Source organism: Cantharellus anzutake (assembly GCF_015039405.1).
Source record: "Cantharellus anzutake strain C23 chromosome Unknown EI90scaffold_48, whole genome shotgun sequence".
In the NCBI taxonomy this organism is placed as follows: domain Eukaryota; kingdom Fungi; phylum Basidiomycota; class Agaricomycetes; order Cantharellales; family Hydnaceae; genus Cantharellus; species Cantharellus anzutake.
In genome coordinates, this window is record NW_024066998.1 from 309,088 (window position 1) to 335,491 (window position 26,404).

Consider the following 26,404-nt stretch of genomic DNA (forward strand, 5'->3'; position numbering starts at 1 on the left):
CTTTCAAGTTGATTGGATGTTTGATCACCGGCGATTGGGCAGTATTTGGTCGTCTCCCGGCTTTTGCGGCGATGGACCCACACGAACACAATTGGTTATTGACCTAGTGAAGAAAAGCGCCCACAGCGTTCTTCCAGGCGAATCCCCATGGACTATCTATCTTTTTCAGATGCGATGGCATCTATGAGAGTGCATGCGCATACACGATGAGAATCTAGACCGTATCAGCACCGCGTTGATGCGCTGAATTCTTGTATTACGGTCAGTTACCCACCCCCATTTACTCCTCTGCAATGCCCCCCTTCTCCCAGGTACTTTTTGTTAAACAGATCGTTAACAGATATAGGCAATGCTTCTTTTCAACTGTTCGATATGCGTCTGTGCACAGGGTTGCTATCGTACGTAACGTTTCCACCGGCTCCTCCCCCTTTGAGGGTTCCCGATGCGAACCTCCCTCCTTAACGGGAGTGTCCACATGCGCCTGGAATGACCAGGCCACGGATGGGTGGTTGTTGGTCAGCGAAACGGTCTTTGTATTTGATATGTGTCTATTGATGTGGTCCCGCCGCTTTCGCATCAGTCCCTGAGCTATGATCACGCTAAGTGCGGGGGAGAGCGGGTGTACGTGGAACCGTTATCAGACGATGCTATCGCTATCCCTTTTCTCTTTTTTCACCGTCGTCGGGGATCCGATAACGGTTTATCTCTTTGCGGAGTGCGCTTAACACGGCCTCATCCCCGCCATTTGGATATGGTTGAGAAAAAAAAAACCACCACCCTTGAATGATCATTCGGTGATTAATACAGTGCAGAGTGAAACGAACATGAAAAGAGGTACACGGAGCTCCATGATGATCAGCCGGACCGAAATATCACAACGAGGAGCGTCGGAAATAGAAAGTAATACAGGGAGAAGGGGAATACAGGATCTGAGGCGTAAGGGATGTGAATACGGCGCTGTGGAATCGCATTAGGATTGATTAAGGCATTTCTAATCATCATGAGTATCAGTCAAGAGGTTCAAGGGTGTATTTCTGTACTGACCTCAACGAACCAAGAAGTGAAAATGAAAAGATTAGTTCACTTAGGTGGAGCTGGTACGACGGTGCTATCACGTCTCCGGCGTGCGGATGTATTGCCACTGGTGTTGGTGGTGTGGCCTGTGAGAGGGTTGGAAGCGGCATATCGAACCCGATTGGCAGCCTCGAGCTCAGCTTGTCGCCGTGCGTTTTCCCAAAGTCTGTGTTGGTCAAAGAGATCTTGTCAGTCACCCACGTTCCGCCGTCGGAAGGGACAAAGAAGATAGGGGATAACGTACTCTTGTGTGTATTCGTACACCGCTTGAGAATAATTGATCACTTTCTCCTCAGTTGTGTAGGCGGCTGGGTGTCTAGATGAAGCCCCGAGGTTGTTTGGGATACCCGTGGCCGATGAACGACTCGATGATGTAGTCGAGGAGTCGGATGAGGATGAAGAATCGCGCGAAGAGGTGGGAGGAAGTGAGGATGGGTTCTTAGACATTCTGGATGAGTTTAATCCGTGAACAGGTGTGTCGTTGATGAAGTCGATCGCGTTGGCAAAACAGAGCAAAGTCGATTTGGAGCGCCTGTAGGAGTTGCGAGTGAGGGGAGGATCTCAGAGATTTCAGAGTACACTAAATAGGCTCTTTGGTGGCGGTGCCTAACTGCAAGAGGGAGGTCTGATGAGCTGCTAGGCTAATCAATGGTTTGATTCTAGTGAGGAATGATTCGGATGGACCGTTTTGCATCTGCGTTTCTTCCATTCCTTGAACATGAGGATACTTACGGGATGGACCACATTTCAATCAACTAAAGGAAGTGCGGGATTAGCGGTGGGGTAGGAGGGGACAGTTGTATGCAGTTGGGTTTCGAAAAGTCGCTCGAATCGCAGCGGCAAGGGCATATCGGAACGCAGTTCATCAAAGAACATGATTGGAGGCCTGCGAAACCCGTCGCGTGGGACCGATTGTTACTAATACTAAAGCTGCCCATGCTGCATAGGACAACCGGAGCAGAAGCCGCTCTGCATTTACAATCCGGGTCCGCTGACACCAGGCATGTGCTTGGGCATGGCCTAGTACGGCGTGTTCGGCAAGAAATAGCCACCCGATGACTGATCATGGATGGGAGAAGCAGCTCTTGGAAGAGGATTGAAGGAAGCTGGGCCCAAAAGTTGGCCCGTTGTTAGCAGCCGTCCTCGAGGCTTACCAGAATGCTGGATACAGATCAACATATCGGATGCTGTGGTGCACAGTAACCGTATGGTTGACTGGTTTCGAGAAGATAAGATTGGGATATTTCCTCACGATCGTCCTGAGCATTGAGATTTGTCCGACAATGGAAGTGGCAATTTTGGGTTACCGCAAACCCACGTTGGGATTTAAATTGCTCATCATGTGACCAGTCACGCTCACAGATCCTCCCTCGTCTGTTCACATCCCACACGCTAATTTAGCAGTATACCCTCGTTACTTTGCCCCGTTCCCCTCCCGCCTTGTTTTCCCGTCGGACTCAGCAATCGCCCTTATAGACGCCCTCCAAGTTAACGCAACAATGATTATTCCGCACTCACTCCGTCGAAGCCCCCGTAACAAAAACCGCATAACGACCCCTATTCTTTCAACTTACAGTACGACGACAAACACACACTCCCTCAACAGTCTAGCTACGGCGAGCCTAAAGGCACCAAACTTGCCGAAATCGCCCAAGAAACGCGCCAGGAAGTCTATCAGTGAGATGCACAAGTCGGACTTATCAAGTCCTACATCCAGTGGAGGGGGCCCCGGTGAGTAACACGGTCCACAGCGTTCCCTGACGCGTCTCTTATGATCCTGACGATGCGACCCTATTTGAACTCAGCATCGCCCTTGAAAACATCGCTCCGAACGCGCAAATCCTCTCGCATGTCAATGGACGCGTCGATGAGGGCGAACTTGCTCGCATCTTCACCCCCCAACTTCTCAGCGAAGCCTGACGCGTATGATTCTTCCCCTCCCGCGACGCCTACGCCTGTTCTGTCGGGTTCTTACCCGGAACTCCACAAGGAGAGTTGTTCTGCACCGGGAGGCATGCCAATGCCTTCCCCCCTGAGATTCGACTTTACCTTTCCCAGTGACGACTCAAACCCCAGTGAAGGCGAAGCCGGTGAGTCATTTTACTGCACTCCCTAATTTTGATCGCGTGGCTTAATGATAAAACCCCTGACACGCTACGTCATAGTCAATCCGATCATTCAAGTCAGCGGCCCGACATCAAGCGTTAGTCAAGCATCGGATCCCCCATCATATCCCCAGACACGCTCTCAGACGCGTGCCAAACCGAATTTGAGTGTTCGCATTCCTCATCCCTCAGCGTTTTTTATCAGTCGTCGTTCTTCCAATTTCACCAAATCGAAGCACGGTACTCCAACCACAAGCAGATGCAGTACTCCCTGCCCTTCGCCCCTTCTTAATCCTCAGTTCAAGCATTTAATCCCCGTCTCTTCGGACCTGTCGCTCTCTGACTTGCCATCAGCCGCCGAACTTGGTTCTCGTGTTGCTAATACCCCTCGTTCCCTCACACCCCAGCTCCCAATAACGCCTTTGGAGCAAGTTATGCGTCCCCCGTCTGCTCCCCCTCCCTTGAACCCTGCTCCTGTCGTCCGTGCTCCACGGGGAAGGAAGGACATTGGGATGATGCCTGCTCCAGATGTCTTTACACCCATGGAACTCACATTCGCCAATGTCTCAGGGATGGAGGTTGAAGTGGACATTACCGTCTCGGGCGCCCTTCAATCACCCACTGAAATGGATATAGACGTTGACTTTGAGCCTTCTCTCCCTTGCGCCTCAAACGTCACGGATCGAGAACGTTCCGATCCCCATCCAAGATGGGGATCATCCCTGAAGAATAGCTCGCTTTCCTCTCTCCCTGAACGTTCAAAATCCTTCTCACACGCCTCGCGCAGTTCGACTCCCACTCAGATCCTGTCGACGCATTCCGTCCTTTCTCACACTCCTCACCATTCGCGTCTCGGGATTCCTTACTCGGGTCGTGCTCAGACCCCTCCTAGCAGCATGTACCTGTCTCCTCTCGCGTCGCCCTACGAAATCCCCTCGCCACCCTCGCACTCCCGCTCACATACGCTCGCTCAGTCCCCTTCCATGCCATTCATCAAGAAGCTGAGTGGCAGCAGCTCCTCTTCAGTCCACTTCTCGCCTAATCTTCGCGCGAGTGCAAGCGTTCGGCCCAGTCCGCTTGTGAGAAGCATGTCTCTCTCAGCGCTTGAGCAGGATATTGGTGAGGGAATGGGGATGATCAGACAGGAGATGGGATTGGGTCTCGGCTTGATTGTTGAAGGTGAAGGCGAGAGAACGCCGAATTTGAGCTCCGAGAGCGAGAAGGGGTATTTTGATTTGATAATGACAAACAGGGGGAGTACCTATGCCGAGGCAGAGCAGTAAAGGCCACATTGGTTATAAGCGTCTGTTTGGCGCTTCGGTTGTTGTAGCTCTGTTCATCGTCACTAGGCCTCATCGTCCACTGATTCCCAGCATTTTTAGCTTGTATTTTTCGTCTTCTCCCTTTTTGACTTTACTGAACCCTGGACTTAACTGACGTATTGGTTGGCAGAATCATTCTTCAAGTATTATTTTTATGGCCATCACTTCTCGCTCACTGGTTTACTGATCACAAAATTTTTCTGTACGTCTAGCAACGTTCCTAAGCGTCACGTTCACGGCGTACCTTGGTTTGGATTTCTTGTCTAACACCCAACGACCTTCATTTCCATTTCTCGCCCACTTTCAATGTTCTTATGTCATTCATTCCGGTTCCGCAAACGTTCACTCGTCTAATCTTTGTATTAACCGGCATTCTTTGCACCTATGTTTCTTTGTATCACATATGTATAACTACTATGATGAACAAGGTCGTGTGGAAGTGATGATAGATCGTCCACTATTCTTATGATCCCCAAAACGATTCTAAAATTATCCTGAGCATGATGATTCCTTTAGCTTGGCCCAAATTGTCTCTCGAGCTCTTCAACGATGTGCTTCACCATCTTGTGTCAAGATCACGTCAGTTCCCAGCGCACTGAAGTGAGACCACGGGGACATTTACGAGGTTCATTATTCTAACCCGCTCCTGAGCAGCTGCAAGCTGACGCTTCTCCTCCTTTTCTATGGCTAACCTCATGTGTTCATCGTCTGCTCGCTGTTGCTCCATATCCTGGTGTATCCGTACAGTCTTGAGGCATTGTTGCGCCAGTTGCACAACTTCTGGGCTAGGTTCTCGAGATGTAGTGCTCTGGGAGTTGCATAAAGGGGTGCATGAATATGAGTGGCATGTGTGAAGGCGGTATTAGGGGTGAAATAAACTTACGTCGAAACCTTGCGTTATAGTCATACTCCGTACACTGTCCATTCTGAGCATAGGTGGTACGTCGATGCGCGTCTTTAGAGGGATGGCGAGGGATGGTGTGGCAGTCATGGTTTTCTTCTTTAGGGGAGTGCGAGCGTGCGCGCAGCGGCGAATAAAAGTAACCCGGTTTACCCTAAGGAAGGGGGGTCAGGGACCAACTGCCGCATGCGCACATTGTTCCCGTAGAAATAACCCGCTGAAGAATGAGGAGTTTCATAATTCGACAGGTTCCGTCCAAAGCGGAAGATCGAATCAGAGCGGTTCAGACTCGCGGAACCCCTGAATCGGGCGGCAGCAATGGAGAAGGAGGGTTCTAGGCAGGTCCGCGGTGTGGGTGCGGCTATTCCACGGCTGTGTGGCGCTCGTCATTCGAGATCGCATCCGAGCGCAGCTGCAGCCAGGGAGTGGAAGAGCGGGCGATCGAGTAGAACCACCAGGATATTGTGGATGTTCAAACCAAAGCTTTGAAACAAAAGTGTGGCAGGGCGTGTGGAGCATATTAAGACCTCGCCACTCAAAAAAATGATGTTCTTCGGTGAGACAAGACACTTGATTGGGGAGGTGACATCCCTGACATGACAGCCTCTTTGCTTCCGGAGAACGCTCAAATTCATAATTGAGATTCGGCGCCTCAAAATCACTTGATGACTTCGCGGAAAGTCTATCCAGTGCATACCATATTTCGTCATGAGAAATTAGGCAGCAATCGTGCGATCCCTATCAGCGACGTTAGGCTTTATTGGGTGCGAAATGGTGCAACTGCATCCCTGGAGGACGTCGACGATCAGCCTCTGTATACTGACGAGAAAGAACTGCCCGAGTCGACGGCATGTGCTCAGGGACTGGTGGATGTGCCTATTCATTGGATCTCTCCGGCTGGAAGAGAAATCCTCTTCAATGACAATGTTCTCAGTCGATGGACGATTAAGGAGACCTCTGGCCTTCGCCTTTATGTCTCGTTCCGATACTGGATTTTTCATTTTCGAGGTGAGTTGTTAAGTATTATTTTCCCTTTACCCGTGCCTTATCCGATCTTAGATGATAGACACGGTTCGGAGGACTCCCTCATCCTTCATAGCAGGGAGTGTTATCCAGATTTCCAAGTTCGCAAATACAGAGTAATGAACATGGAGATTAATACGCTTTATGCGTCGCTCCCGTGCCTCAACCGGGCTGAAATTTTTAGTGCAATAAAAAACGTGTGCTTAAGAACGAGGGACGATGACATTAATCGAACACCTAAGTGGCTCATAGATGAGGCAGGCGCTTTCCATTTTATTCCACACCAGACCACTTTCAACGCTCTCATAGTTGTTTGATAGAAGAGAGCTTGGATTATCCCCAACGAGAGACGTTGTGGAGCTCCTCATCGCGTCCTATGCGTCTCACATTTCAAGATGGCTGAACTCAGATGTCCGACAAAAGCCACACTTTCCCAAGCGTGGCTTGTTTGATAATTGGACTAGGGACATGGCACCGTACATTCAGCGGAATGCAGGTAACAATGGTCGGCCTCGCCTTCCGGCTATTGTTTGGAGTCTAAGACATTGGATGGAAGAGCGCCGTTGGAATACAAGAGAAGTAAGTGATATGCACTAAATTTATTTGTGCTTGTGTGTCATTGCCAAGAGCTCCACAGCTCCAACGCATGGCTGACAGAGGTCCGTTTGTCCCTCAACGCCCACCGGGCAACCGACCAAAACCACGGAACCCGACCGCCCCCAGGGATGATGCCATCATCATTGATTCAGACGATGAAGCTGAGGCCAGAAGGGGCTCGCAAGGACCGGGACCATCGAATGTAGGCAAATGCGGTTTGACTTGGGAAGTTCCACTGACTGTGATCGAACAGGACGCTACAATGTATGAATTATTTGGGACACCATCACCATCACCAGGCCCAGATCCTAGAGTAACATTGCCCCCAGTTCCCGTGCCCCCTCCGACAGATCCTGAGACTCGGACGCGAAGGGCGAGTAACATCTATCAGTGGGAGTGCCGAAAACGACTTCCAAAGGTTGGACATTGAGAACCCTCAAGCTAACTTCTAAATGGTTGACGAGGAACTCCTTAAGCATCTACAACAGTGGTATGAAACCCCTCCATCGACATTGGGTCGCACCTGGTGGAAATGTCCGCTCCTCAATCTCGAGTTAGCACAAGTAGAGGCTCAATGCCACTTACGGCTAGACTTCACATCTAACCGATTCACAAATGATTTGTATGCTCTTCTTCATCCGACTACGGCCTCCCATCTTCGTACTGCCATCACCAACCCTCCTGGCTTCTTTGAAATGGATTTCTTGAAGAAAATCGGATACAATGTTTGGGATCGAGCACTTCAAGAAGTCACTCGACATCACAATCGGTGGCACCTCTGGGGCTATAGAGTTGGTGTACTCTACGAGTCTTCCGACTGGGTAGGTAACCGGCTAAGAGAAGCACTTGAGCTCGGCTTATCATATGCAGGGTAAAGGCGAAGAGTATGTGAAGCTCGAAGAGTTGTCAGAGGCTGAGTTGGCTCATGTTAAGTCACAGCTTAGTTGAGTGGTTGAAACATCGAAACAATCTTGCGTCCTGATGGTATTGCCTTGATAGAATCATGTACACTGTTCTACCGTGATGAGAACGATGACCAGGAAGTGATTGATGTTGTCCCGCGGTTACCAGCCAGTTTCTGGGACGTAAAGCATTCTGAGTGGAGTCGGATTTGATACGGGAAAAGAAATTCCAGACATGTAAAATTCAAATTGTACGTTACACGTTCGGGAAGCAGTTGTGTCAAGTTCAATGGTACGATGCGAGCGCCCTGAAAGACCCACGCGTGTCAAGCGATCGAGCGCGAGCGGATCGCCCAAAGTGCGGCGTCGAATGTGTCCACCCGCCGAAGCGTGTGACATTACAAGGCGCTTCAATGCATTAAACACGGTTCTGCGGTTTCTCGGCAACGTATCGCGGTTTTTGGGGGGCGTGTCGATCAAACAACTTAGTTTTTAAAGTCAGACATGGGGATTTTGTTGAGTAGCCGTAGCCTCGCTCGAAAACGAGGCCGGAGTCCGCTGCAGTGATCGCCCAACTAAGATTGATGCGCAGGACGGCGACCTCAAGGCGTAAGGCATGGGATGTGCACGGGGATCTGGTGGAGGGCTCGCGACGCCATGATCGATCGATCAATCCGCATGCCAATGCTTCTTGAATGCTCCCGAGGACTGCAAAGGAATTCAGCTTTGAACCTCACCTCCAAACGAAGGGTGCATGATTCTCCTTACTGTAACCCATATTGATGGCCCTAAACACATTATCCTATTTCTGCCTCGCTAACAATTGCGTGACAAGTCTGATCCGAGTCCAAGGTGAAATACAGTTGGCTTATGGAAGTTCGATGCAAGACTCGTGGTATCTAGCTCTCGCGACACAAGCTGGTAGCATAGCCCAGGCTTTCAACATGCATAACTATACAGGCAAGGAGAGATGACTCGACCATCAACCCCACTTCGTCTGTTTCCAAGAAACACAACACTGAGTTGAAAATTTCCAAAAATATGGAGATGTGCGGACCTCTGGATTGAGCTTGAACGCTTCGTAATCCTTCCGATTGAAGAAGCTTACTTCAGACTCGTTTTCTGCAAAGTCGTACAAAGGTTAGTTGCCTGTTACAATAAGCATTGACGCAAGGAACGGATGATGGGAGGAGAGGTGTGATCCATGCGTCATGAAGATCATGGCTCCACATGGGAGGGGAGAGAAAGATAGAAAGTGACGGGGAGACGATCATGAGAAGCTTTTTTGCGCAGAATAGGAGATGGATCAGGAATTGACAACGCGGACGATGTCGCGACAGTCGTGCGTACGAGTATAGGGAGCGAAGAAGGTCGGGTTTTGCACAGATGGGAAGATGCTAATCAGGGAGAAAGATGAAATGCACCTAGACCGTGTGATGCTAAAACTACGGTGTTATCATCCAATATCCAGTCGTCGTGGTCCAGATTAATAATCAGGTTTGCTGTCTATAAACACGCCCAGACAAGAGTAAGCACTTCGAAATTGCATGGAACGATATTGAAAAGTGCGATCGACTCAGGGGGTCTGGTAATACGGCACACCTTCGCACCATGAGCTTTTGTGTAAAGCTTGAGAGTGTCTGAGGCAAATCGCCAACGAGTGATGGGGACGCAGATGCGAGGGGCGTATGGTATGAGCTAGCAGCAACTAAATAGAGAAACCCGTTTCGCACCCAACTCCACGGTCTTGTAAGCTTTCCAGGCAGGTTGTGTCTTGATAGCTGTCATTGGGAACGGTGTGGGTTAATGGTTCCAAAGCACGGTCAGAGCCAAAGATGCACACTCTGCTTTACGCGCTCCTTGAGCTGGCCCACGGTGATCTCCTCAAGATTGACGTGGTGAAGTACGAGCGATTTCTCGGTACGATACGTGAAGCTCTTTATCACCCGAACTGTGATGGTTGCGTCTATTTGATGTGAGCAACAGGGGAGTGGAGTTTACGGAATGGCAAAGAGATGTGAGTGGTGTGAAGTAGTAAAGTATAGATATGCCATTGCCTGTGGGCGGTCGTATTTCTGTAGCCAGCGGCTCGTAATTCGTCTCAGTTGTCGCAGAGGTCATCGAGCAAGTGGCTGTACATGACACATGGAGCTCCATCAACTGAATGTCTTATTCTCGTCACTGTAGGCACAGTCCTACATAGTGCAAACATCCCATGGATCTGTTTCGTGCAATGGCTTGCATTGGGACCCAACTTTAGGTTGCGAACCCACACAATTATAGTCCACCTTCCATCCTCCCGAGGGCATTCTGGGCAGTGGCAGACCCATTCGCTTGACCCTCTTTGTTATTAATAAATTGGAAAGCGAATCCTGTTACCCCAAGATGGGCGCCACCTTCTGTATGGGCTTTCTGGCGAGCTTGGTCTGTAAGATGTCATTCCCTCCCTGATGGAGCACAACGTCTATCGAGGAATTTATATGCTACACGAGGGAATACTGTATGTTCCCAAATCCACTCAGTTAGTCGAACTGAAGTGATTCTAAGCTTCTCCGAGTGGCAGTCGTGCCTACTGCATCCTGGTGAATGTCGTGTCAGGGCCCTGACAGCTTAGAAACGCTCACATCTCGCATCGTTCCCAACAAATGTCGGACTTTCCGCAGACGGGAAGCAGCTGGATATCCAGAAGGCGTGACTAGGCAAGTCCCCACTGTGAGTTATGTATGAATACTTGGTGAAGCTGATCTGTCGCTCCGAACTCAGGTCATCATAATACCTGTAAATGTAGCAAGCCGTTGTGTCATTATTTATATATCTGGGTCCCTGCGACCATGATTCCTGGTCATGCTCATCGAATAATGGGATGCCTCTAAAAATAACTCAAGTTGAAGGATGGGCCACTACGATACATGCCACAGTATTGTACGGTACTAGCAGGTGAAAATTGAAAGCCAGGCATGAATAATAAAAGGAAAAAGATGCGTCGCGGATTTCGTGGCAAGTAGGAGTTGATGCAGAGCAAGTGTCCGGGTAATGACTAAATTACTGGTTGGCGCACTGCACCCGTGGTTCACCACCGTCTTCATCCATGCCGTCGTCAGTGTCACCGTTCAGCCCTCGTCTGGCCTGCTCCTTTTGCTGCCGAGCATCTAAATCTGACAATTCGACTTCTTCAATGTGTTTGGCCTTAGGTGTTGGTTGAATAGGCCTTCGAGGGGGGAGAGCGGCTTCTAAATGGGGAATGGCTGCAGGTGGAATATGCTCCGGGAACGCGACTTTGAGGTTGACGTAGAGATCGCCCATCTCGTGGTGCCGATACGAAGGCATTCCCTGACCCCGAATAACTTTAACCACACCTGGAGAGACGTCGTGTGGGTGTCTGATAGTCTGTAAACGGACAAATTGAAACGTTGCTACTCACCGTGTTGTAACACCTCTCCAGGAGGGATGACAACTTGCAACGCATGATCATCCAAGTGCTGTACACTGAACGAACCGCCGGCAAGCGCCGTCAGCAGATCCACTTCAGCTTCAATAAACAAATCATTTCCGTCGCGTCGGAAAACATCGTGCGGTTTTTCTTCCACGACGATGACGACATCCCCGGTAATCGTTCCGGGCTGCTCATCTGCGGCCTGAGAGAATGTAATCGTTTGGCCATTCTTCATTCCCTTGTCAATATTGACCTCGAGGAACGTCCGCTCGTTCACGACTTTCTTGCCGTTGCACTGCTTGCACCGGTCCCTGGGGTTGATCACTTCGCCCTTCCCTTCACATTCATTGCAAGGTTGCTGGATCTGCTGGATCATAGGTCCCAGCTGTCTCATAATGATCTTGACGCCCCGACCATTGCATCCATTGCAAGTTTTGACTGCGCCTTCCTTCCCACCTTTGCCATTGCACTTGGTGCAAATGACAGTTTTATTGAGGGCTAACTTCGTAGTTTTCCCCTTGTACAGGTCTTCTAGAGACACTGCAATGCGGTGCACCAGATCTTTGCCTTTTCGTGGCCCTTGCGACCGGCCGCCGCCGCCAAAAAACCCACCCGCGCCGCCGCCGAAGAGTTGTGAGAACAGGTCCTGTGGATCCATTCCACTCATTCCACCCTGCTCTGAGAGGCCTGCCTCACCAAGCCGGTCGTAGCTGTTGGTGGTGGCCAGCGCATCGCGAAAGTAGACAAAAGCGGTAAAAACCAGTGTCAATGGTAGTTCTGGTGACAAAGGAAGGAGCACCTACATCCCGCGTTTTTGAGCATCGGACAGAACCTCATAGGCATGGGTCACTTCTTTAAAGAGTTCAGGATCACCACCTTTGTCGGGATGTAGTCGCAGTGCCCTAAAAGTTGGATGGGATTACCAATAATGAGTGATGGTTGCCGACACGATTGCTTCAACGGCTGACAACGCACTTTTTACGATAAGCTTTCTTGAGATCTGCGTCGGAGGCATCAGGGGAGCATTCTAGTAGGTCGTAATACTTGCTGTTGAATGATACGCATACAGGAGAGCACGGATTATTTCTTCAAATCCTTGCAGAGGTGACCGAACTTACGTTTCTTTAACCATATTGCTCGAAGATTAATATATGAGGTGTAGGAGATATGGGAGTCTGGTGGTAGTGGTGGTTTGGAGCGGAGGAGTGACGAGGCGCTGCCAATACTTATGTACGGGGCCAGGGGAACCAAGTAGAACAGTGTAGAAGAAAGTTTCGGAAGCAACCGTTCCGTTTTCGGGAACTGATTCACCAGCAGGCGCTTGGGCGCTTGTTCAAAGAGATAATATAAGTAATGGGTGTCTCAGTTGCGTCATGATCAAAGGGCTCAGGATGAATCTCAAGTTTGCGTTGTGCCATCTAACCCAAATGGGTTGTCTACATGAGTTTGTAAAGGGATTTGTGCTAGCTAACTTCCCAATACAATCGAGTCCTGCATGCACAAACTATCAGAGGAAGCGAAAGCTTCTCCAATGCGAAGATTGGTGGATGCACCAACTTGTGTTGTAGAAAAGGAAAATCCTACGCTGCAAGCATGCCTCTCCCTAGCTCACGTACCCTCATGGACGGAACGTGGTTAGTACTCTGTTGTGCATAATACGACGAATGTTAAGCACACTTCTGTGAGAATGATAAACAGCAATGACAAGTGCCTCAGAATCTAAGCCGCGTAATCACTCATCACTCACCGTTTCTGCAATTCCCCTCACCTTCGCTTCGCGCTGAGATCATACTTCCATCTGCCTTCTGCCATTTCCATGACAGATCTTGGACGGTTCCAAGCTCAAGAGCTGTCATCCCATTGGACTTCGCACACAACAAAGCGATCCATGACACCGAGTACAGTTTTGGCTTTTTGGACGCATTTGATCGTCAGGTTGAGTGTGTGACCCATAGGTTTGATGTTAGGACAAAGTTTAATCCCGATGAAGATGGGTGTCTACCTGGAGAAATAATCGCACCAGGAAGGAGAGTGTCTTTGCACTGAGGTGCAGTCTAGCGACCCTTAGCGTTTGGGTGGACCAAAATGCGGATCGCAGAGTCCATAGTATTTGCTTTCGTTAGTTGTAATGGCGATGTCCTTCCAAGTAAGGGTCCTGGTCAAAATAAAATAAAATAGTTGGTGTAGCCCATCGAACCTTCCATGAGAAAGGAATTAACCGCAAGGGCATCAGTGTGGAGAGCTAAGGTGCTAAACATTGCGCCCGACAGCAAGGTCTGGGTAACACCAGCTCCCACGCTAGTCTTGGCTTTTTTGCGTCTGTGAATTCTTCTTGCAGTTGCACCGCTTGCATGGAACCGCCGCTCATCCAATCCCGAAAGTATGAGGCCCGCTCTGGGGCGGTGGCTACGGCCTTACAAAGAATATATTTGCCCCTGTGGATACCATCCAACCGCTCGCCCTCGTAGATATACTCTCAGGACTCCTGCAAGACCCGCTTATGGGCGGATTCGGTTTGGAAAACTCCTGGTATGGGAAGCTCCATTACATATCTTGTCACCAGAAGGAGGTTATTCTGTATATGAACACGCGTGATATTTGATTGTTTAAATGGGAAACGTGCCAAGGACAGCAGAATTTCTGAACCAGGTGGCATGCCCATTGCAGAGTATTTACCGAGTGCGAGCATCTACACCAGCCTTGGTGCGTGAATTGGCAATGCAAGTCTCAAATTCATTGGTTCACAATCGTCTCCTGCCACACTCCTGGGTATAATATTGACCTGAAGACTTCGAGACCCCCCAGGACAGATACACGAATTTCTCAGGACGCGCTTTCTTTCGGTGCATTCCCGCCCGTCGGAGATGGTTTAGGAGACATATGCATTAGGCGCACAAAGGCGATAATAAATATCACAAGCAAGGACCAAAGAGAAAGCGCTATGCATTGTCGTAACGTTGCCTTGCCTAAACATAAAAACTTCATCAAGATTTGCCCATGACAGCTGATCCAAGAATGCTTGCCCACCGTTTCCTTGACAATAGTTGCGTAGTCCATGTCCATGGACTGCTCTATCGGTCTAGCTTTACTAGCACCGATTCCAGCTCCAGCAGAATACAGAGCAGTTTTGCTTCAAACAGTGGGTAAGTGCCTCGTGGATAGGAAACAGCGACGAGTTCGTACATAGGATCCACCCTTCCTTCGCCGCTGAGGCCCAGACCAGTCCCGGCAGACCATCCCATCTTTTTGAGAAGCTTATTACCTACATTGTTTTCATCCTCCCCCGGATTCAGTGCTGGTGGCGGCGTCGATGCTTTGGGAGGTGGTGATGGTCCTTCGGCCTGTCTTCTCTTGCCATTGGGTGCTGCTCCCGAGTCAGTTGGAGAAACCGGTACATCTGGTTGACCATATATAACACGTCTCTCCAACGCACGGTCACGGTACTTTGGCGTAGAGGTGTCCGCATTGGTCGCGCCGGGTACATCAGTCTGACGGCTAGCTACGGCTTTCTTCTTGGCAGATTCGACAAGTGAAGTGTCGGCCAGATTTTTCTGTTAGTTTTGGAGTGCGTCGTTTTGGAGAACATTATGCAGAAATATTCAATGTGGGAAAAGAATGAGCAACAATTACGCGATGATGGAACGAGATATGCGAGCCTTGTGCAGGCCTGATTCGGCGTTGTGTCTCTTGAGCTGATCGAGACTCTTGAATTGGCGACTGCAGAGAAAGCAAGCGAGTTTCTTCAAATCGGCATATTCGAGGTTATCAACCACGGGCGATTTTCCCCTTTGGTCATCGTTAGAAGAGTTCGGTGGTGGAGCCTGTGGATGGTTCGGGGAAAGAGCAACGGTAAGAAGCTACACTTTCAGGCCTTCAACGGCACTATGAATGATCGAGTGATCACCAATGACGAAGGATCTGTTTCCTGAGCAACTTCAATCTTTGCTGCGGCTTGAAATGCATTCCACTTTGATATATCCTTAGCCACCTATGAAACGATGGTCGTGAGGCTGATATTACCGAAAAATAAATAAACGGGCGAGCGACTAACCTTTACGCTGCTCGCCATGGGAGCCACTTTGGCATATGAATTAGCTGTCAAAGAAGACGTTATCCCACACGGTCATTTCGAGTGCAACGAAGGCCCCTGACCTCGGTTTGCTGATTGACTATTGCCGTTAGCATCCCCAGGATCACCCTCTTCAGTAGGATCCTCCGAAAAACCCAATGCGCTCGCTAGTATACAACAAGTGAAATCAGATCTCACGGGAAAGTACAAGACACATACTTTTGGCAACGATTCCTGGGGGCTTGTCACCTCCACCGCCAGCCTTCATGCTCTTAAAGCTCAAAGTGATCGGAGCGCCGGTGCCTTTGAGAGCTGTTGGAGCAGGTGCCAGCTGAATTCCGGGGACAAGGCCTTCTGAAGTGATATTACGTCATGTACCGCACGATCCACATATGGCCATACCTGATGCTGTGGGATCCCTCGGTTTCTCCTTTTTCTTCTCTTTGAGCCTTTTGGGTTGTTGACTTGTGGGCTCCTCCACCTTGAAGGTAAGCTCGCTGACGCAGGCATTATCATCCCAATACTTGGCGATGCCGCCTTCCTGTCCTCCCATGGAAAGGGAGGCTTCCACACAGTTTTCGTCGCGATAGCCGCCCGGCTGGAGCATAGTGAAGGAATGAGGGTGTGCAAAGGAAGCGGCCACCGGTTTGTCGGAAATACGAAAACCGCTGGGAAACAACGTTGGAGACATCGTATTCGCCAGGACAATGGAAGCAGACTACGGAAAGGGGAGTTGACCGTGTCCTAGGACCCAATGGAACGAACAGGCGCACCTGAACATCAACAAACTCTACAAAAGCAACTCCCCGACTGATCTTGGAAATACGATCTTTTATGAGAATGATTCGTCTCATGCCCTTGGCAGACTGCCGTCCGGGACCCTCGGAACCACGTAACGCCTCCGCAATGGTATCTAACGTGCTGCCTATATCCATGTTTCGGAGAAGGATAACGGGGACATGGGCGCTTCCAATATCTCTGGTTCCATCAGTCGCTCCTTCAATAAGGCGGGGGCCACTCCGCCTCGGTGGCGCATCAGGATTTGCGCTCTGTGAATAATCAATTTTTACGCGCCGGGTGCGTGAATCGTCCGCGTTCAGAGGAGTTGATGAGACATGAGAAGGTGGTGGAAGAGTGATATAAGGGAAGTTTGGCTCCAAGAAACGCTGGGCTTCGTTTAGACTCAGAAATTGCGCAAAACCGAAAGATTTGGACATCCCTTGGACAAAAAGCGGTGAAAGAAATTCATCAGTCAGTGGAAGAACAATCTTACCTGTTCCCCTATCCCGGATGATAGTGACATTGGCGATCCCAAAGCCTGATCCAGTTAAGTATGCATGGAGCTGGTGACCGAGAAATCCGTTAGAACAATTTATAGACATTGCAATAATCAGGGGTGATTCAGACATCAGATTCTGTGAAGTCTGGGTCGAGTCCAAGGAAGATGACATGTTCACTGGGTTCACTTGCTACCATACGGGGACGGCGGTGGCCATAGGAGTCACGGTCGCGATGGGTGTGATCCTCATATCGTTCGTCATAACTTTGTTGGTTGGAAACTGAATAATGCTGTGACCGAAATTAGAACACTTTTCATGGTGGAGCGTTTGTCGAGGGTTACTCACTCCGTCACCATCTGTTTTTCTTCTTTTCCAATCCCCTTCACTACGTTGGTGCTCATAGCTATTTTGGCGCCAATCCCGGTCAGAACCGCCTCCGCGAGAGTTGTGATACCCATTCCCATCGTAGTCATCATAGGTCTGTTGTTCGTAACCGTCATGACCCCACTGGCGGTCCGACATAGTCGCAAGAAACGAAATCGAGAAGTGATAGAGAAACGAAGTTGTGGAGGAACTGGATTGACGGGAGAGTCCGAACTAAAGTCCGTTTTTGTCCGTTTCTTAACGCCGCAACCCCCAATTTACACCATGGCTGCAGGGAACAGTCGTATGTCCTCTCCCTCTTTTGGGCCTAGCACAGATAGACCAAACCCTCATTACAGCCATGCTCAGAGTCCGTACTACGCAACGTCGTTCGTGCCGTTGAAGAAGCTTATGTGGTTTCGTTTGTAGACAGACCCAGCCATTGAGCGCTGGGTCTCAATGGTAAGCACCTGCAAACGGACGTGCTATCCGTGGGTCTCCTCGTTAATGGCATTACAGCGTGAAAATGTCTATCAACACTTTAGGTTCACCCCAGTCAAGACCCGTCAGGTCGTCGGTCTCATGGTTATTGTCCCCGCATTTTGTGGCCTTCTCGCGTATGCAACAGACGTATGTGCCTTCACAATCTTCGAGCGTGGGCGTCGTGCTCAGTATGATACACTGTTCCAGAACAAGTTTGATTGGGCGGGGAAAAAGAAGAACGATTCGCTACTGCGGACACCTGCATCCTCACAAGACTGACATTGTTACACTATTCAAGCATTATAGAGTGTTTGTACGACGATGTCTGCTTCTAATTCTATATTCGTTTGCAGAGTTGGATGGCAACGTTGCACCCAAGCTCGATAACCGCTGACATCAATGCGTGTGCAGGTGCTCGTTGAGAATTTTCTGCCACCGCCGTACCCAAATGCTCCAATTCATCATCCCTTAGCTCCTTTATGAGATCTTTCAGCTGGCTGATTCCCTCATTGTTTGGCGAAATGGTTTCAAGCTGCTGGAGCTGGCTGTTGGAAGTTGATTCGACGTCAGGTGTCGCCTGGGGACCGTGATACCCCAAAATTATAAACTCACTGTTCGTAGTGCTCGCCAATGGCAGTCTCAACGGCTTCCGTGCATGCCATGGCTGCTTCTTTTCCCATGAGCGCTGTAACGGCACCAAGTCCGAAACCCGTTATTTTCGCCACTTCCATGAGCAATGTTGGCCGGGCTTGATACTCGATCTGAAGTTTGTCCATAACCCGTAGGTGTTTCTTTTCCTGATCCCACATTTCCTACGATAAACATTAAGCACATATTATCTCTACGAATGGAGCTGATGAATTGCCGAACTTGTATTATTGGTCCCAAAACCTGATCCTTGCCAAGAACAGCCATCTGGCCACGATATATCCAGTTTGCGGCAACCTCTCCCGCCTGGTCAACGCGTATGACTTCAGAAACGACATTGCGCCCGGCTTGAGACAATGCTTCATATCGTGGGACAATCCTTTGAGCAAGGTACATCGAAGATAGTTTATGTACACTTGATGGTCCTTCTTTCAGAGTCCTGAGAGATGCATGGAGAGTGTGGGGTGGTCTGGCCAGCATTGCAGCTGACGTTGCCATCTTTTAGGATTGTCGCCACGCTACCTCACTGTTCCGGGTCGCACAAGCCCAACATTTAGGCGAAACCGGAGCAGGCGTGGGAAATGCCGAGTTCGAAGTGAACTAACATTATACAACGAAAATAGTTCATAGTACCAATATTACGAACTAGCCAAGTGAGCAGCACGCTCACTAAGCAAGAACGCAACAAAGTCAGTTACACGTCTCACTAAATCTCGATATACAGGAAGGCAACGTCCAGAATATATGCAGAGAAAGAAGGTATAGAGATTTATGTGGTTCTGTAAGATGGTAGTAAAGGAGAATGACGGTGAGCGTAAGGAGCGGAGCAGGATAGCGATGGAACGCGATCTTTAGTTTGGGAAATCGAGTTAGATAGGTGACTAGCTTAATGTCCAAACGGACTCAGCGCCAGCCCATACTCACCGGAGAAACCCTGAAGAGGTGAGCAGGGAAGAGGAAGGAGTGCCTGTGCCGAGGGGAAAATGATCTACTAGAACGTGTGAAACTTTCCATCCGGTGGAGGCAACAGAGCCTGGTCGCCCACCTATGGAGGAGGCTCATCAGTGCTTGTAGAGCCAAAGTGAAAAAAAGCAGCCCACAATTGCGTCAAGGCACATCAACAAATGATGCAGCCCAACGAGCCACGATAGCTACTCTCCTGGTCAACAGGAGTAGAGTCGATAAGGCCATCGGTGTCGACACCGCAAATGACGTCAGAAAGATTGGAGAGGGTATGAGCAAATGCATCCATAGTTGGTCGAGTGGCAGAGTATATTCCCAAAGGTCTTCTAGCAGAACGTCCAATCCTTTATATGGGGCCGGCAATGGAAAATCCGGAATGCAACAAGTCAAGGTAACAAGGCACAAAGCTGGGCGCTATTTGAGCGGAAGAAGTATCCATCGAATAGTGGTGCCACTCGTTGCACTCCAAACATGCCCCCGGCCGGTAGAAAAACAACACAAACAAAGCGGAGTTGTATACGGACAAGACAACGAAGATCTATCTCTTGAGATAGAGCGGTGTGCCAAAAGCCTTTTCCAGGGCGACCATAGGGCACCGTCTGATCTACAAATAGCATGTGAGCCTGCGAGCACTCTCCCCAGCTCTTTGCGTTTCTTGTGCTGGACTCCTGCCCTAGAGGTAGCTTTGTTTGTTGAGCCCGTGCCCATGGTTTGCTTCAACACTGGTGTGCTTCCTCGGCAAACAAAGCACATATAGTGCTATTCCTCAGCTTGTGCTTCCACATGGATAGGCAACTCCGCGCCTGGTTGTTACTGTACTTGTGACAAAGAAGATTCGGACGGAATGTGTTGAGCGTCGTTTTGCCTTCCCAATCGTTACTAACGTCGTTAGGACCCATGACTACCGTTCACGTGACGTCAAGACCCGGGTGATCTTGTTGTTTTGATGCATGCCCCACGTAGCCAGTCGAATATGCTGCCGCATGCCCGCAGTGGACCTTGTTGTTACCTGTGATGGTAACTGTCTCTGCCCGCGAAACCGTGGCCAAGGGCTGGCGGCGCATTCTAGGCTCCAGTACTCCAGTATGCATACTCTCGACCGTGACATGCGTCTGTTTTTGGGCCATTCATGGGCAATTTCTTTGTCACTTGGTGTACAAAGCCTATGCGATCCCCCGCTTCTTGGGAAATGGATACCATGTACTAAGGTCCAACTCTGAGACCGCTCTGCGACTGCTGCTTGCTGGCGCTTGCACACGTAATCACTTCACAGGCTGCTAATCGACATGGCTTCGCTCGAGGATGGCGCTCTCATCAATGTTTCGATGATCGAAGATCTCCAGCGTTCTCGACGGAATGCGATCACCAAAATCAGTGCGATCTGATCGCAGCGCCCGAAAAGAACTCCAGCGGCATTGGCGGGTTTAGGTTCAATGTTCGCGAAAGCGAAAAATGAAAGCAAAGTCCCACGAACGCTCCCATCGTGACGGCAAGGGATTTCTTTAAGCGTCGGAGGGTGTACAACCCTACATAGCGCTGCTCGAGCACGAAAGTGGTATTGGGGTTCAGGAGAACTTCAATTCCTGCATGGAGGGATGCGATGGCCTGGGCAAAGACGAAAGCGAAGGTCCAACGACACCCCCACGACACTGCCTGCTGCAACACGAACACACTTATGGCAGCGCAGAGAAGGAGCTCTACCGAGAGTCTGCCATTACGTGGAATGGTGGCTGAAACAGCCGAATGGACTCGCTGGTGCAGATCCTCACACATCCTCGCCTAAATCGCCGAACGTCTCGCGTCCTGGCAGCCATCGTTCCCTCCTGAGCTGCCCGGCGAGAGCGTCATGGGTGGTTTTGGCAAACCATATTTGCGCTTTCTCGATGCAAAATAGGTCACCGTTCCTGTCAAAGTTTGGGTCCCAGTATGATGTTTCAATAGGACAACCAGTCACATGTGTGTTTATTGCCGTCACTAGTACAGTGCGTGTTGCAATGTTAAAAGGCCTGTAGATTGTAAACCGCAACGCAGTGACTTCCCAGTAATGCAGCGGAAGAACGGAGGTAGCAGGTAGCAATAGCATCAAAATTAGAACGAAATGGGGATCCCAATGAAGACCCAAGCCCAAACACAAAGCTAATGCAGAAGAAGAAAAAAGCAAAGTTAAGCATTCACTGAAAGTTTGAAATCTTTGAACCACACATATTGGTCGACAGGGGAAGCCCACGATGGGTCATGACCACCAAAGAATGTGCTAAAGAATATGCCAGAGAAACCGAAAGCAGGTTCTGGCTGGGGTAAGTTACTGCTTGCCGATGGAGCAGCTAGGTAGTTCTCTTGCGGAGAAATTGTGGAAATTGCTAGCGGGCCAGCGGAAGGAGTGGGAGCTAGCGAAAGAGGGAGGCCTGGCGATGACAATGAGCTTGGTGTAATGGCGGTGTAGGTGTCCAAAGCTACCGGGGAGAGAGTAGCTGTGGGGACAGAAGGACGAGGTGTAAGGCCGTCCACTTGGTGAATAGAGGATAAGGGGTGCGACATTGTTATTGATGAGGCAGGGCCCAATGACAGTAGCGCATTTGCTACGTCACCATTAAATGCAGCTGTGTCGCCATTAATATCTGACACCTGCCCTACCAAAAGGTGCGGCTGGCCGTTCTTCGACATATCAGAACTCGACGAAACCACATGAGTGAGGGGAGCAACCAGTACAGTAGCCTCCCCTCGCGCGGCATCCCGCTTCTGAGGCTGGGCTGAAGAACGACGAAGAATACTCCCAAGCAGTGCTCCACCTGGTGGGTCATTGTCAGAGGGCCTGGAACCGAGGACACCGCCAAGTAAACCACCTAGGAGGCCGCCGAGCACGTCCGCTGAAGTCGTTGGTGTTGCCGTAGGAGCGGGCTGAGGCTTCTGAGAGGCGTCGGGTGGTATCGTCTCTCGGATTGGAGAGGGAAATGAGGACGGCTTTACCTCAGGGAGCGGAGGCTGTTCAATACTGCCCTTCACGCCTCGATAAAATATTCCGTCTAATGTCAAGACACGGACACCGTTAGCATCCAGCGTGAAGCCGCCATCCTGAACCCCAGGAGTGTTAAGTCGGACTGTCTGCTTCAGGTGAGTCCATGCACCAGGCGTAAAGTTGAAGGATCCCCGAGCAAGGGACAACCCGTACTGGGGGTTGCACTCCGAAGTGTAAGGGGTGCTAGTGCATAGGTTTGGTCGTTGCTTAGACTTATCCACATACTTGAGGAGGAGATGAGCAAAGACAGATATGGGACACAGAGAAGGGACTCACAAGATAAAGCTCGCCCATTCCGTTCGCCCTCCACATGATCCTTGTGCTGAAGCATGTGTCCGCAACATTCCCTCCACTGCATCCCGTATGGCCGCCGAATAATCCAGGGAGTTTCCCACCCTTCATCCATAGGAAGTCATTCGGAAAGAAGGTGCTATACTCGAAGGTAACATTTGTGGCATTCAGCATCCCAGGAAGGGGGCTGGCGTAGAATTCAGCACCACCCTGGGGAAAGTTAGCGGGGTTTATTGAGTTTCTGGGATAAAAGAGCTGAAGAATGTGTGTATCGTTTGACCGTGAGGGAGAAACATGATCGGGAGTGGAAGCGGCTGTGGAGGCAGGGGAAGAAGTTGTGGCGGAGGCACTGAAAGGAATACCCCGAACAACTTGGACTTTGTCTTTTCCATTTGGGAACTTTGTGACGTTCCAACAATCAAGATCCGAGGACTCCGCCGGGGGGGTCCAGGTAGCCAAAGGAGTGGCCTGAGGTGTGGACGATGGAGATGGCGTTAATGACATTAAAGGCTCGGAAATAGAGGATTCCACAGGCGGAGGCATGACAGGCATTACCACTTCAGTGGTTCTGGGGGCAGCGATGGTGGTGAACGCTGTTGTAACATCTGTAATTATCGTGGGAGGAACAGGACCAATGGAGGGGGATTCAGAGTCGGAAGTGTAGGTTGAAGACTGGTCAGCCACGATAAATGGAGGGCTAGAGGGAGCGAACAGTGGTGTGAAGGCTGGAAAAGGCATGACTCTGGTGAATGTCATCATAGGCGGCACGGTGGTAGTAACAGTCAAAATCTCCAGATCTAGTGCAATTTTCCCAGGGAGAGGTGCCGCACGAGAGAAGTAGCCATAACCGACAAGAAGGAAAGTGATGAGATGAACCTCCATATTAAGGCTCCAAATCGTTTGCCGTTGTGAGCCTATAGCGATTGAAAGAGGAAAACGGTAGATGGGCAATTAGCAGTACATTATAAACCTCAATGGATTCTGACTACACTGCGAATTGCTCTCCGGTCGGAACTGCAATCCGTCAAATCAAGATTCAACTCATATATGTCTTACCAGGCGTGCCCGGGACCGAACACAACTGTGTCTTGGGTGTGATTTCCCATGAATTCCACCAAAGTAGTCATCATTGTTGCCGCGCTTACTTCCACTCGGTGACCTCGTTGTTTGGCTGCGAAATTACCCTCATCAGTGCATGAAGTCCCACCCAGGCGTTGCAGAGTACCTGGGATCGATATCCGCCCTTTGGCACCATTAACGCTATTCTTCCACTGTTGGGGATCGGGGATACTGGTGCCAGCAGAGCATGAGAGAGAAGTCAGAATGAAATCTCGGCTCAAACCACCTTTATTTGCATCCGACAACATACAATACAGATTGACTATCTTATCAACACCAACCTTATGATATAGGTTGACACGCACATTGGGGCAGCAGGCGAACGAGAAGCTGGCTATCATACGGCCGAAGACTAGTCTAATAGCATTGTGCAAGAACAGAACGGACACGACGAGCAGAGCGGCGTTGAGGGGCAAGTGCTAATTATTCTGAGCTATGAGGGGCCAAGCAGACCAGAAGCAACTATCTGAGACATTAAAGGGCGGGTCGCACTTGCTGAACAGCAAGAGGCTAGCAGTTGCTCTAGGGGCTTATCGGACCAGGCCCAAGGGGCAACTTGGTGTTCGATTGCCTTCAAAACTTCAACGTCCCTTTTCAGCCAATGGTATGGTGGATGATCAAAGAGAATCTTCGAGATGCCACGGTAAGTTCCGATCGACCTAAGGCACTCCCACTCACTTGTACACACGTGCACCCAAAAGCGTAAACGTCGCTCTTTGTAGTAGGATGAGAATCTTCCTCAGAGCTCTCTAATAACTCTGGCGCCAGGAATCGGAGTGTTCCTCCTTGATCAGAAGTTGTTTGCCCTGTCGGAAGACCGTCAAGGATACGGGATAGTCCGAAATCACACAATTGGGCACGCCCCGTGTCGTTGATTAGGATATTGAGCTATTCAACTCTGATCAGGAGCGCTTGTCTGGACACTTTTCGGCTGGGACGTACTGGTTTGAGATCTGCGTGGACAATAATAGCATCGTGATTATGGAGGTACAGTAGCCCCCGAGCTACGTCGGATACCTGTGTTCGTGCACATGTGTCGACCAACGTGCAAAGTCGATTCTATACAGATACTCACTAGCATCTCACGATCGGCAGCAGGATTCTGTTCCAGGTACTTCACAACATTCCCGTTGGCGCACCATTGCGACACCAGAGCAGCAGTAACTCCACCAACTTCGTGCTCTATTGCATAACCAATAAACTCAACAATATTGGGGTGTTTGAGATCTTTCCAGACCTTCATTTCTCTTCTCAGGTGCTGGAAACCAGTGTCATGGATAACGTAACGGGCATTGATGGTGTAATTAGGCCTCACCTTGACAACTTTCCTGGTGTGCTCAATTGCTGTCGCCAGACCGCTAATAGGTGGACGAAGCACTTTATAACATACCTATGAGAAATCATGAACTGGGTCAGCCGGAAACAATCACAATGACCTACAGGAATCAGATCGGCTCCATTGGGACGCCTCCAGTAGCTGCGGAACACTTCTGAGTACCCCCCTCTAGCAACTGGGTTGTGCTCCCTTTGTGGGAATTGGCCGCTGAGATCCTGGACAATGTGTTCTTGCCTTAGTTCCTCGATGAGAACGGATGCAGTGTCTGCTTGTTGCATGGACGCGGGTTGCACTGCTGAGTCCGACGATTTAGGCTCTAGCATGGTCGATGTATGAGGATCGAGTGTTTGCGCAGGTGAGTCTATATGACCGTGATTGCTTGAGTCACCACTCGATGCAGATGTCGAACTTTTGACAGAGCTCTCTCTGTGCACTGCTTCAAGTTCGTTTGCGTTGAAGCGCCCTCCTGCCATGATTTTGGTGACCGCATTTCGCCATAAACGCTGGGGTTCGAAGTTCTGCCGAACACCAATGGGAGTAGCACGCTCAATCGAAACCGTGGAAAACTCGTGATCCTTCTGGCGGTTCAGGGGATCTCCTGCTATCAAAAGAGCGCCGTTAGAATTTGTGTTCGTGTTTGCTCGCCATGGCTATTTTTAAGCTCACCACTGGCAGTGTCGATATGGTGGCTCGAGTTGCCATTTGATGCAGACAGTGAAGTCCCGAAGCGATCAGCGACCATGAGCTCAGTAATTGTATTCCTCCATGAACGCTGGGAATCGTTCTCCGGATTACTGATAGGAGCATCATGCCCGATTGACTCGGAGGCCGTAGGAGACCCGTAATCCCTCTGGCGATTCACAAGATCTTCTGCCATCATGAGGGCGTCGGTGGAGATTTTACTTTCGTCTTTGCCTGTTTCTGAACTCACTATTATTGGTGCTGGTGTGACTCTGACTGCTCGAGGTGTCATTTGACCTAGATAGCGAACTTCCACCAGGGCTCCTCGGCAATACTGCTATCGCTTTCGCGCTGAACCGACCTACATCCATTATTTTGATTGTTCCATTCTGCCATAAACGCTGTGGACTGAAGTTCTCCTTGATGCCATTGGTAGTATCTTGCTCAATTGGCGCCATTTCGTTTCCCTGACGTCTCATGGGGTCTTTTTCCATCATAAGAGCGTTGTTGGGCTTTGCTTTCGTCATTGCTTTCATTATGCTATCCGTAAATCCACCAACGGCAGTAGTGATGTAGCTGTGGCTGCCTGAGCCATCATTTGATGCAGGTCTTGAACCTTCGGTGGGATCCCTTCTCTGCACCGTGGAAAGTGTGCTCGCCTTGATGCGACCTTCAGCCGTGACCCCCGCCATCGTATTCCGCCATGAGGATTGAGAATCAAAGTTCTCCCGGATTCCAATACGACTTTCGTGCTCGAGCGGTGCTGTGTAGGTGTTGCACTCGTTCCAGTGCTTGATA

At 50.0% G+C, this 26,404-nt stretch overlaps 13 protein-coding genes across 13 annotated transcripts; 5 read left to right on the plus strand and 8 right to left on the minus strand.

Moving 5' to 3' along the window:
• Positions 1-790: 790 nt before the first annotated feature.
• On the minus strand, positions 791-1,981 carry EI90DRAFT_1995773 (uncharacterized protein). Its single transcript, XM_039052418.1, has 5 exons — positions 1,807-1,981; positions 1,686-1,733; positions 1,319-1,606; positions 1,045-1,240; positions 791-957 (listed from the first exon to the last, which is right to left on the minus strand). Exons 1-4 carry the CDS (start codon positions 1,818-1,820, stop codon positions 1,081-1,083), a joined length of 510 nt encoding a protein of 169 aa, XP_038912712.1. The 5' UTR covers positions 1,821-1,981; the 3' UTR covers positions 791-957; positions 1,045-1,080.
• Positions 1,982-3,239: 1,258 nt separating this feature from the next.
• Positions 3,240-4,910, plus strand: EI90DRAFT_3071472 (uncharacterized protein). The gene has a single exon (XM_039061311.1). The coding sequence runs from the start codon at positions 3,614-3,616 to the stop codon at positions 4,460-4,462; it is 849 nt and encodes a 282-aa protein (XP_038912713.1). The 5' UTR covers positions 3,240-3,613; the 3' UTR covers positions 4,463-4,910.
• Positions 4,911-4,960: 50 nt separating this feature from the next.
• On the plus strand, positions 4,961-6,012 carry EI90DRAFT_3071475 (uncharacterized protein). The gene is made up of 2 exons (XM_039061312.1): positions 4,961-5,064; positions 5,124-6,012. The coding sequence occupies exon 2, from the start codon at positions 5,449-5,451 to the stop codon at positions 5,704-5,706; it is 258 nt and encodes an 85-aa protein (XP_038912714.1). The 5' UTR covers positions 4,961-5,064; positions 5,124-5,448; the 3' UTR covers positions 5,707-6,012.
• Positions 5,953-7,202, plus strand: EI90DRAFT_3071477 (uncharacterized protein). The gene is made up of 3 exons (XM_039061313.1): positions 5,953-6,410; positions 6,462-7,004; positions 7,063-7,202. Exons 1-2 carry the CDS (start codon positions 6,068-6,070, stop codon positions 6,740-6,742), a joined length of 624 nt encoding a protein of 207 aa, XP_038912715.1. The 5' UTR covers positions 5,953-6,067; the 3' UTR covers positions 6,743-7,004; positions 7,063-7,202.
• Positions 7,063-8,214, plus strand: EI90DRAFT_3071479 (uncharacterized protein). The gene is made up of 5 exons (XM_039061314.1): positions 7,063-7,224; positions 7,276-7,440; positions 7,499-7,843; positions 7,893-7,965; positions 8,022-8,214. The coding sequence occupies exons 1-5, from the start codon at positions 7,072-7,074 to the stop codon at positions 8,135-8,137; spliced, it is 852 nt and encodes a 283-aa protein (XP_038912716.1). The 5' UTR covers positions 7,063-7,071; the 3' UTR covers positions 8,138-8,214.
• A 660-nt stretch (positions 8,215-8,874) lies between these two features.
• Positions 8,875-9,921, minus strand: EI90DRAFT_2976090 (uncharacterized protein; the record flags this gene model as incomplete). Its single annotated transcript, XM_039055873.1, has 6 exons — positions 8,875-8,921; positions 8,982-9,046; positions 9,349-9,430; positions 9,527-9,564; positions 9,658-9,705; positions 9,768-9,921. Coding segments are annotated over 6 exons (402 nt in total), but the record flags the coding sequence as incomplete, so codon positions are not given.
• Positions 9,922-10,788: 867 nt separating this feature from the next.
• On the minus strand, positions 10,789-12,612 carry EI90DRAFT_3071484 (uncharacterized protein). Its single transcript, XM_039061315.1, has 5 exons — positions 12,476-12,612; positions 12,333-12,404; positions 12,161-12,259; positions 11,346-12,067; positions 10,789-11,280 (listed from the first exon to the last, which is right to left on the minus strand). Exons 1-5 carry the CDS (start codon positions 12,487-12,489, stop codon positions 10,967-10,969), a joined length of 1,221 nt encoding a protein of 406 aa, XP_038912718.1. The 5' UTR covers positions 12,490-12,612; the 3' UTR covers positions 10,789-10,966.
• A 1,463-nt stretch (positions 12,613-14,075) lies between these two features.
• Positions 14,076-17,297, minus strand: EI90DRAFT_3281756 (uncharacterized protein). The gene is made up of 12 exons (XM_039066843.1): positions 17,052-17,297; positions 16,700-16,995; positions 16,200-16,645; positions 15,829-16,144; positions 15,646-15,780; positions 15,510-15,593; positions 15,409-15,452; positions 15,262-15,345; positions 15,014-15,178; positions 14,541-14,908; positions 14,385-14,487; positions 14,076-14,323 (listed from the first exon to the last, which is right to left on the minus strand). Exons 2-12 carry the CDS (start codon positions 16,875-16,877, stop codon positions 14,297-14,299), a joined length of 1,950 nt encoding a protein of 649 aa, XP_038912719.1. The 5' UTR covers positions 16,878-16,995; positions 17,052-17,297; the 3' UTR covers positions 14,076-14,296.
• Positions 17,298-17,354: 57 nt separating this feature from the next.
• On the plus strand, positions 17,355-17,831 carry EI90DRAFT_3128234 (uncharacterized protein; the record flags this gene model as incomplete). Its single annotated transcript, XM_039064073.1, has 5 exons — positions 17,355-17,373; positions 17,429-17,439; positions 17,499-17,531; positions 17,589-17,699; positions 17,760-17,831. 5 exons carry the CDS (start codon positions 17,355-17,357, stop codon positions 17,829-17,831), a joined length of 246 nt encoding a protein of 81 aa, XP_038912720.1.
• A 58-nt stretch (positions 17,832-17,889) lies between these two features.
• On the minus strand, positions 17,890-18,596 carry EI90DRAFT_2930888 (COQ7 protein; the record flags this gene model as incomplete). The annotated part of the gene is made up of 3 exons (XM_039055029.1): positions 17,890-18,097; positions 18,165-18,364; positions 18,423-18,596. 3 exons carry the CDS (start codon positions 18,594-18,596, stop codon positions 17,890-17,892), a joined length of 582 nt encoding a protein of 193 aa, XP_038912721.1.
• A 2,730-nt stretch (positions 18,597-21,326) lies between these two features.
• EI90DRAFT_2930998 (uncharacterized protein) lies at positions 21,327-22,974 on the minus strand (the record flags this gene model as incomplete). Its single annotated transcript, XM_039055036.1, has 3 exons — positions 21,327-21,455; positions 22,167-22,403; positions 22,456-22,974. The coding sequence occupies 3 exons, from the start codon at positions 22,972-22,974 to the stop codon at positions 21,327-21,329; spliced, it is 885 nt and encodes a 294-aa protein (XP_038912722.1).
• Positions 22,975-24,183: 1,209 nt separating this feature from the next.
• Positions 24,184-24,838, minus strand: EI90DRAFT_2930965 (kinase-like domain-containing protein; the record flags this gene model as incomplete). The annotated part of the gene is made up of 3 exons (XM_039055035.1): positions 24,184-24,477; positions 24,532-24,606; positions 24,665-24,838. Coding segments are annotated over 3 exons (543 nt in total), but the record flags the coding sequence as incomplete, so codon positions are not given.
• An 811-nt stretch (positions 24,839-25,649) lies between these two features.
• Positions 25,650-26,350, minus strand: EI90DRAFT_3071501 (uncharacterized protein). The gene has a single exon (XM_039061316.1). It carries the CDS (start codon positions 26,296-26,298, stop codon positions 25,825-25,827), a length of 474 nt encoding a protein of 157 aa, XP_038912724.1. The 5' UTR covers positions 26,299-26,350; the 3' UTR covers positions 25,650-25,824.
• Positions 26,351-26,404: the final 54 nt, after the last annotated feature.